Source organism: Cyanistes caeruleus, chromosome 16 (genome assembly GCF_971803275.1).
Source record: "Cyanistes caeruleus chromosome 16, bCyaCae1.hap1.1, whole genome shotgun sequence".
NCBI lineage: Eukaryota > Metazoa > Chordata > Aves > Passeriformes > Paridae > Cyanistes > Cyanistes caeruleus.
This window is the reverse complement of record NC_141716.1, coordinates 8502967-8512693: the sequence shown is the minus strand read 5'-3', so window position 1 is coordinate 8512693 and position 9727 is coordinate 8502967. Positions and strand designations below refer to the sequence as shown.

The window sequence follows — 9727 nt, the reverse complement described above, 5'->3', positions numbered from 1 at the left end:
TTGTGACATTTAGCAACTGGCTTGATTGAACACAGATGTGAGCCATATTCCATATGGAGAAGATCCAGAGGGGGAGATCCTAGGCTTGTTTCTGATTTGCAGGGAGTTTGAATGCAATTACTTGGCATTGAGCTACCAAGATAGATGGAAACAAATCGCTTGCTCCCACCTCTACAGCACTGCAAATGTAAAACCAGCCTCAGTTTGAGAGTGTTGTTTTCAGAGGTCCATGGAAAAAAGCCAATATATGTGAAAGCAAAGTGATATAGAAATAGGCAGACTTGGGAGGGGGCCAGGCATTCATGTATATTGCTTACTGAGGGACTTCCCAGGAGTTCCCCATTCCACACAGCACCACTTTCAAACTTCAGTCCTTTTCTGAATATTACAAGAGGTGCTATTACATGGGAAAGTGTTTGAGGGGAAAAAAGGTTACATGGGAAATAGGGCTAAATTGCAGTATCTGTTGATAATTTTCCTGTTTTTTGAGTGTAACATTTACTGACACAAAACTGAAATTGCACCTGGCAGAATTCGTTTTGTTATGGAAGTGTTTATTTCCTACCAACAACTTAAGGAGGAAAAGCAAACATTTGGGGCTGGTTCGGGTATGTGTTCCGAACTGCTGAACTCTACAAGGCTGCTCACAGAAATTGTGACCAGCAGGCCTCATTCTCTGTTTATGGAGAGAGGAGGTTTATCTTTGTCTCCATTGCCTGTGGAACTTGTTTGTTTTCCTGCCATTTGAACTGAGGGTCCATCACTGAAAACATGGTCTCTCCATCCTGGCCTGTGCAGTGGAACAGGGTCTGAGCTATAATAGTTCCCAAGACAAATATTGCTGAACTTGAATCTTTAACAACTTTCTTTTCCATGCAGATAATTGATAATTTTTTTCCCCAGCTTTTCATCTTTGTTCAGCTGGGAAGAAATTCCAAGTGTTTACTGACTTTGGTTGTTCCCAGTGTCCTTATCTGTAATTATTCTGCTGTAACACTGAGCTGCCAAGACACACTGAGCTTAGCAGCTCTCAAAGGGTACTGCAGGGAGGGGGTTCAAATCTCTGAATGCACTGCTGGAGGGCAAGGAAAAGGCTTGTGTTTGATCTCAGTTTAGACAAACAGTGCTGAGATGGTAGTCCTCCTTGGTCAGGATACAATGACAGGAGCCAAAAGAATTGCCAACTGTTCAACCTGAGTTGCCAGGTTGAACTTCAGTTTATAGGGAATACCAGTCTTCAGCACTTTCACAAATATTTAAGTATGTAAGCAAAAAATCTGTCCTTCCTTTGGAAAATCCCCTGGGCAGAGGGAGCCAGCCTGCAGTGGCCTGTAGGGACACCTGAACTTGGGTAGCTCAGCCAAAGTGGCAAAAATATATTTTACAAAACCAGTGTAAAATCCACCCCACTGGGTGCAGTCACAGTGCACTGTGGGAAGCTGTGGAGCACCAGCCATTCCCCATCCTCTCATCCCTGCATCCCTGCCCTGTTCTCCCTGCTCACTCACTGTGTGTGCATGGACACACTCACTCTTCACAGCTGGTACAAAGTTCTGAGTAAGTTTAATCCAACTGTGTGAATCCCTCCTTTTCCTCACTGTCTCTGTTTGGAAACCAGGAAGCTCCAGTATCATGTGCAGGTAGCACAGCAATAAACATGTTCTCATCACAATTTACACATAAAGCATGAGTCCCTCGAGGTAACTCATCCTCCTCTTGACAGCTTTAATAAAGGATGATGGATTGTTTCTAAATGACAGTTTAGGAAAATCAAAAATTCCCCCCTGTATTGTTTCAAGCTCTGGTGTACAAGAGCTGTTTTGTCTTCTGTGAAAGTTGTTTTTGCCTGTAAGCACTGGGGCTCTATTACTCTCCTTCACAGTGGTGAGAAATGCTGTTACCACAGGAATATATTCATACTGCTGCATACCTGTGATTTTTGGAAAACCTGCAGAAGCCTGTGACAGGTGGGAAGTGGGGAAAATGCCAAGAGCTGAGTTTGTTGCTGTCTTCGGGATGCTGCTCTGGCAGTCTCCCCATATGGGTTGTTGGAAGCAGGAGGGACTGGTCCACCCAGAGCTGCCTCCAAGGCAGGAATGCCAGGAGGAGGCATCACCCAAGCCCACCTGCACTGGCTCAGCTCCCAGCCAGCACATCTGGGCCTTGGGGACACCCAGGCCTCCAGGTACCTGGCAGTCACCTGCACTCTTTCCTTCCTCCCTGCTGTTTTCTTTTTAAAGACCATGTGTGGCAACAAATTAGTTCTGGAGGGCAGAGTCCTCTCTCTTGGTCCTTTTTGGCTTGAGATTTATTTCTTAGTGCCTGTGCTTTGTAGCAGCACTTGGCAGAGTGGAGTTTGTTCAGCTGTCCATTCCCCAGCTGATCTGGTGTCCCAAAATAAAAACAAGCTTGTTTTATTATTGGAACTTGGGAGGATGGTTGCCACATGAGGACGTGCAGGGTGTCAGTGGTTAAAGCAGCACTGCTCGAAGTCATTCACACAGTGAGATGCCAGATGAGAAAAAAAAGGGCAAAGGCCTGATGAGGGCTCACTCTGATGGTACATGGAGGTGACAGAATTAAACCAAGGTAAGTCCAGTGTAGCCAGACAGCACCAAAATCATACCTCTTTCACAAACCACGTGAAATGAGAAATACTGAAATCAAAACCAGCATGGAGTGAGGTTTAATCAAGGCTAGAACTTGAGAGGGAGGCTTATGGCTTAAGGAGAGCTTATGGTTGTGCTGCTACTGGCCTGAAGGGAGGCAAAGACAGCTAATTCCTGATTTTACCTGAACATTTACTTCTCCAAACAAAATCTTTGTGGTAGTGCTTCCTCCAGCTGAGGGAGCCTGGCTGAACATCAGCTGCTTTGCTTGGGACAGAACCATGTCCATCCTTTCTCTTCCTAATATCCCAGGACAAAGAAATATATTTGCTCCTTGCTGTCCAAGAAGTCTCAGCAATATTGTTCTCAAATTAGGAATATCAACACCAGGGAACAAACTTTCCTTCTGAAAACTCTTGGGTGCCTGATCTGTTAGGATGGATGCCAGGATACCCATGCTTGAAAGAGTGCATGTGGGAGGATGTATATGTGGCCTGAGGGGTTTTTCTACAGGAGGAGAAGATAAAAAATAATATTCCATTACTTATTGTAAAAAGAAGTAACTGAATTTCAAATCTGGGCTGAATCCTTGTGTTCCAGCTGCTTCCCAGAAAAATAATCAATGTTTTAGTGTATGTAATGAGTGCCTTTCAGTCAGTAAACCCCACTAATAGCCCAGAGATTTTACAGCCTCCGATTTGTGCCATAATTTTTTTGTAGTGAGCTGGTACTTTGCTTCCTGTTGGAAATTATTTGAATTAACATAACACTGTTACTTTGATTGCTGATGTATTTTATGACTGTGACACTCTTTCCCTCAGGCACCACAGGGATTTACCAGGGAGCCAACGGCCTGACAAATTCTGCGGGATTCAGTGCTGTGCATCAGGTATGGTTCAGCATCTACTGCTGGCAACCTTGCCACTTATTTTAAACCACTTGGAAAGGTTATAGATCAGAGAGATTAGTTTAGTGTTCACATATGCTTTGTTTTGCTGAACACCATTCTGCACTACTCCTTGGGCCTGTCCAGTTGCTGGGCTTCAAGATACCTTGGTTAATTTGAAGTTGTGTCTTAGTACACGTGCACAGGGTGCAGTCCTTGCAGGAGGAGGGTGCCCTGGCAGCCTTGCTGCTGTAGCAGTGCCAAAAGTTTCCTCATTCTTCTGCCATCTCACAACTTTCAGGTACATTGTGCATCCTCTCCAGAGGGGATGGCTTCTAGAATCCTGTCTGCTGTCTTGGCACTGTGCAGTAAATGTGAACAATCTGAGAGAGGCATTGGCAGGCCCTGGTGGATGTTGGACCATCTGAGCTGTCTGTGCACTTCCCTCTGTGAGAGCACACCTGTCCCTGGGCTCCATGCCTCAGACACCTTGATAAATGTCTGTGTATAGATAAACAGCAGGCACATAGACACCAGACAGATGTTTTTCAGTAGAAAATAATTCCTTTTGTTTGGACCAAACAAATGAGTACACTGTCCCATAAAATGTGTTTTGGTTGGCCAGTAAATTTCAGTTGGTAGGGTGATTGTTGACTTGTATTTTTAATGACAACAGTGGGCAGTTTCTTTGTTGCTTCAGTTTGGGCTTAAAACATCATCACTACTGATAGAAGGGCATTTGACTGAAGTATGGAGGGTACCTAAACAGGGAGGAAAAGCTGGGCTTTTTTTCATGATTTTGTAATTTTCTGTAGGAGAAAACAATGAAATTATCTCATTTCTTCTTCAGTCTAATTGTTCTTCTGACAATTTGAGTCTTTGTTCTTGAGAGCTCCCTGATGACTGAAAGTTAATGAAATAGCTGTCACAGACAAAGATGTAAGCTGTTAAGGAGGAAAGTGCTTTTAGTCTTTCCAAAGACTATTTATTATTTAATTTTATTTAATACCAGAGACTAATTATAATTTCTGAGGAAATAAAAGCATTCTGCTCGAAGACAATGCCCAGAGCATGAACACAGTTCTCTATGTGGAAAGGCAAATTCAGTGGACAAGGACAGGAGTTGCAATTAAAACAAAAAGAAAAAAAATTAAACCTTTTATGCTTTGATTGTTCAGAGACATACTTTATAATGTTTTCCAGTGTCCTGCTTTTCACAATACACCCACCAAACATGCAAGGATAATGGTGTGGGGTTTCTTTGGGAGCCTTAAAATCAAGACAAAGAGTTTTGTGATACCTCAGCTCCCCAAGGTCACTTGCACCTCATATTTTTAGTTCATCTTTCTGTAGGTAGACAAGATCACTCGGGCATTTATTTGTTGCTGAGATAGTTGGGCAGACTGTTGTGAGCATTTCTGCAAAAAATTGCTATTTTCTTTTCATTTTTTAGCCTAACAGCTGATCTTAAAATGTTGGTGATCATGGGAAACTGCAGCCTGTTCTGCTCCTTCCTTCACCCAGTTATTCATTCTGTTCTTGCAGTTTCTTAGGTGTTTTGTTGTTTACAAAGATTATGTGTTCCATCATGGCCCTTTTCAAAAAGCCACCCTACTTCACTCCTACATAAAATTGTTAAGCTCTAATTGTAATATAAAATGTGTCAGTGCTGATAAGTAAAATCCTATTAAAAAAAACCCAGAACCTGCCAGATTTCTGACCTCTTGTTGGTTAGTCCATCATAATAAAACAGGGGTGTATTTGGGAGAAACAGAAATGTAATTTCTTAGGTGAATGAAATGCAGTTCTTCAGTGAAATATTCCCGAGCCGTGATTTGCTGCGTGCACAAGTAACGCAGCTTTTGCAGTGGCTTACTTGTTTGTAAGATAAAACCAGACACATGTGAGTTAGATGTTTCTCTTTTTCCCTCCAAGGAGTATTCCTCGTATCCCAGCTTCCCTCAGAGCCAGTACTCTCAGTATTACAGCTCGTCCTACAGCTCCCCGTACGTGTCTGCCAACAGCATCAGCCCCTCGGCCATCCCCACCTCCACCTACTCCCTGCAGGAGTCTTCCCACAACATCACCAGCCAGAGCACAGAATCACTCTCTGGTAGGTGCCTCTCTTGTGTTCCCAGCCTGCCAGCCTCAGCCATCTGGAGGCATCAACACTATCATCTTCTTGTTGGAGTTTTTTAAAGTACATGTTGGTAGCTCAGATTGTCTAGCTCTAAACAGTTCTTACACAGGGCTTTGGGAGCAGATTGGAATATCTGAGCTCTCTAAAACCATCCTGTGATGTTTCTTTGAGTATATGAGGTTTGATCTCCTCTAAGGTAGTACAGAAAGATGAGACAATGACATACCAACCCCAGATCAGTACTGAGGGCTGACATGGAGAGCAATGGATTCAAAACAAACAGTGATCTGAGAAATTCTTAGTTTCCTCAGTGTCTGATGACTTTTTAGCCCATATCTTTGTCAAGGATTATATCCACCTCTTAAAACAACATGTAATACTGTGCATTCATCAACAACTACATCAAGAGAAAGTCCCTCTTTAAAAAATCTACACAAACTGTGTGTCTAATATGAAAGTTCATGACAAATTCCACGCCAGAAGAAAGCTTCAATAGTTGTGTCCTCGCTCTGAATGCCTAATTTTTAAAGTTTCAAAGCTTAAGTAGTTTATGGAATTACTGGTGGATTATGATCCCCCAGTGTCCTGTTCAAGAGCAGTCTTCAGATATCACTTCCCTACTAGTTTTCATTGGCGAGCAATAACATTTATATAGAACACCACACCATTTGTGGATGATCACAGTGCACACCCACTGAAGGTCTGCTGACTTACCAAACAAATCTGAACATCTGTGGTTGCTCTATAAGAAAAATAAACTAGTGTTGTTTTTTAAAAAGAAGTGATCACAGACTGCTCTAAAAGCAGTTGGAGGACTTCCCATTGCTTAGATCTTATCTCAGCCTTTTTGAGAAAGGATGGTTTCAAAAAGGCTTCTTAGGCACAATCCCAGCTTCTCTGAAGAAGAGTGTGGTTATTCTAGGAAGTTGCAGAGGCCACAACTTAGCAAGGTGTAAAGAAAAATATGTTTGAAAAGGATTTGTAATGTAAGGTGAGTGAAACCCAGACAGGTCTGTGAAACTCAAGCCAATCAAAACAGATACTTTATATATGGGAAGTTTACTTTTAACTGTCTGTTCTCAGATATTTCTAAAATACTGTCCTCTGAGAAATGGAGTAAGGCTCAGAACAGGCTAGTTCTGTATTTTTAAATAAAAGTTGATGTTGAAAATATATTTTCAATCATTAGCATGCATCACATTTAAAAAAATTCCAAAACCAAAAAGATTTGAAAAAAAAATTCAGAAGTGTAATTGGCCTTGGATTCTATTTCTATTGCCTAATTTCTATCTTTGAAAAGAATGGGGGGAGTAAAATTCCAGAAGTTTTTTCTTTCCAATGAAAATTTTGGTAAGGTTTTTTGAAGTGGCAAGATTTTCTCATGGTGTTTTCACAGTATTTCTGTTGCTTTTCAGTAAAAGGTTTCATGCTCTAATTACGGTGACACAATGCAAAATTTAAGTTTACAATGGAATTTCTTTCTCCTAATAGGGGAATATTCAACAACACCAGCAAAAGATATAGAGACAGACAGACATCACAGAGGGTCAGATGGCAAAGTACGAGCCCGGTCAAAAAGAAGCAACGATCCTTCCCCTACTGCAGACAGTGAGATTGAGGTAATAACTTTAATTTATATTCCTTTGGTACATCCAGCAAAGATGAACAGTTGCCTCTGTTAGCAAATCTGAGAGACAGAAGAAAATTAGTAATGCAACTGGAACCTGCAGGCAGGAGTAGTCAAAACAATTGCTCAATTTCTGTGTTATCAACATCTCAAACTATTCTTCATATGTACCCTTTTGTCTTCCTTTGGGCTTTCTGTAAGTCTGATGTTTTGTTCCCCTGACTTGATAGGCAACAGGGGATTTCTGTGGTTGTTAGGAGAGCAGGCTATTTGGATGGCCAGCACATACATAATTCCAAAATTGCTGATGTTTCATTTTGCCTGCTTTCACAAAACATCCACAATCAGTGCTCCAAATGGCTTGAGATCTTAAAAATCTCTAGTCCAACAGGACATATTTCCTGACTGAACCTGTTCTTGCAGTTGCTTAATATGTAACTATATTTCTTTTTTCCACCCCATCTGTCATCACAGCGTGTGTTTGTGTGGGATTTGGATGAGACGATAATTATTTTTCACTCCTTACTCACGGGAACCTTTGCATCCAGATATGGGAAGGTAAAATTTAATTTTTTTAGCATTACTGCTTGTCCAGCCAAATTGCTTCGGGAACTGTGGGGGCAGCTAATGAGACAGCTTTTCAAACAGATGCTGCCAGTTTTATTCAGACATATTTGTATAAAGGTGTCCTGTGGTATTTCCTCTGAACATGTGAAAATTTAATTTACCTCCCTTTCATGTTGCAAGTAGCCTCTTGTTTTTCCAAACCTTCTGCTGTTCAGCTGCTGCTTGCTGGGATGTTCTTCCAGTGTCTGTGTCCTGCAAGGGAGAGCATCCAGCAGCCAGCCTCCATTAACTCCAGCCTGAATAAGCTAGCACTTTTTTTTGTTAGACCAGTGTTTTCTTACAAATTTCAGAAAATTTTTTGAGAGAGATTTTGTGTTCCTCAGTCTAGGTTGCCATGAAGAACTGGCTGTGCTTCCCACAGAGCTGCCAAAGCTCACATTTCCAAGAGGGTTTCAGAAACATATGTATCTGACCGTGCTTTAGATACCCTCTTTGAAATACAGGCAATTCCATTTTTTGAGATAACTGTGGCTGAGCAGCCTGAACTTGGCTGCTATGGGGAAAACACTGGCTTTTGGATTTAGTACCACGTGATTCAGTTTCTTCCTAAGGCAGCTTTTTATGATAAACACCTAAGTCACTTTGAATTACAGGATGTCAAACTCTTTTAAATGGGTAGGAAAAAAGACAATATCATTACCTAATTAAAGGTGGATGACCTAGTTGGCAGCTGTTTCCACACATGGCTTTGAGCACTCGGCTTCATCAGGAGACTGGAAAATAACCCAACTTCTCTCCAGAAAGCAGAAATATGATTTGACATCATTTCATGGCTTTACCAGCTGCACTTTTTTACGATGGTTGTAACAAGCTGAATGTGTAATTAGTAAGATAGATTTATTGTTCACTGTTAGATGTGCACAGTTGTAAGGGATATAAAATGGTGTTTGTGGTGTGGAAGTCTACTGCAGCACTTGGAATGCTGCTAACACTTCTAACAGCACCCTCTGAAAACCAAGCACGTGTGTCCAAGCAGGGATTTACCCAGAGCCATGTTGTACAAGGTAATTGAAGTGGTTACTTTTCCCAGAGAACATAATGAACGAGGTGTACATGTGTAAGCTCAGACTTACTGCCTACAAACACCAGAAGGAATTAGGCAGGATCAGGAAACAAACTTGGGGTGTGCAGATCTCCTCTGTGGTCGAGTTTAGCTTTGGGTAGGGGCTGATGTTTCCATGTGGAGAATTCCCTTAATGGGCTGGCTTTGTTCTAGCACAGAACCTCTGAAGCAGATGCCTTCACCTGCTGCCTCCTGCCCATGTTTAGAGGGTGTAGAGTTGGAATTGTGTGGGGGTGTCTGTTGGCCGTTTCCTTTATACTAATTTAAAGAATTATATAAACAGGAATATTTTTTTGAAAGAATGAATTGCCTTTTCTATTAAGTTATGACAGCTTCCTTAAGAAACTTCTCTAGAAGGACGTTTTTCTTTGCAGCTCTTCATTTGTTTCATCAGACTCTTCTGTAAGGGAAATGGTTGTATTATAAAAGTATTATAGGTTGGTGGCTTGATCCAAAGACAACCCTTGGGAACAGACCTTAAACCAAGAGGGAAATACAGCACACTCAGACAGGCTGCTCTGGAAACTGTTAAATAGCAGCACAATTCAAAGCTATCAAGTACAGGTGAAGCAGCCAGAGGCTAATAGTTTCAGAATCCCTTACTTCAGTAGCGTAGGAAGTGTTAATCTCAAAGTAAATTAAGTATCAAAACCAAAATTCTCCATAAAAAATTTACATACCTGTAATTAGACATGCATATGCTTATGATTAAATCTCACACATGGAGATCTTGCTTCATTATGTCTTCCTCCAGAAAAGGTGTCAGTTTATGTGA

The 9727-nt window shown here is 41.6% G+C and overlaps 1 protein-coding gene across 12 annotated transcripts in view; it reads left to right on the top strand.

Annotated features, from left to right (window-relative positions):
- EYA2 (EYA transcriptional coactivator and phosphatase 2) overlaps nucleotides 1–9727 on the top strand; it is an 87267-nt gene that overhangs the window by 53866 nt on the left and 23674 nt on the right. For 9 of the 12 annotated variants that reach the window (XM_086852960.1, XM_086852961.1, XM_086852962.1 and 6 more), the window contains 4 exons: nucleotides 3431–3498; nucleotides 5431–5608; nucleotides 7127–7254; nucleotides 7737–7820. In XM_086852960.1, the coding sequence (XP_086709086.1) occupies nucleotides 3431–3498; nucleotides 5431–5608; nucleotides 7127–7254; nucleotides 7737–7820 (458 nt within the window). The remainder of the gene's footprint in view (nucleotides 1–3430; nucleotides 3499–5430; nucleotides 5609–7126; nucleotides 7255–7736; nucleotides 7821–9727) is intronic. The other 3 variants (XM_086852964.1, XM_023939841.2, XM_086852968.1) reach the window with 1 other exon arrangement.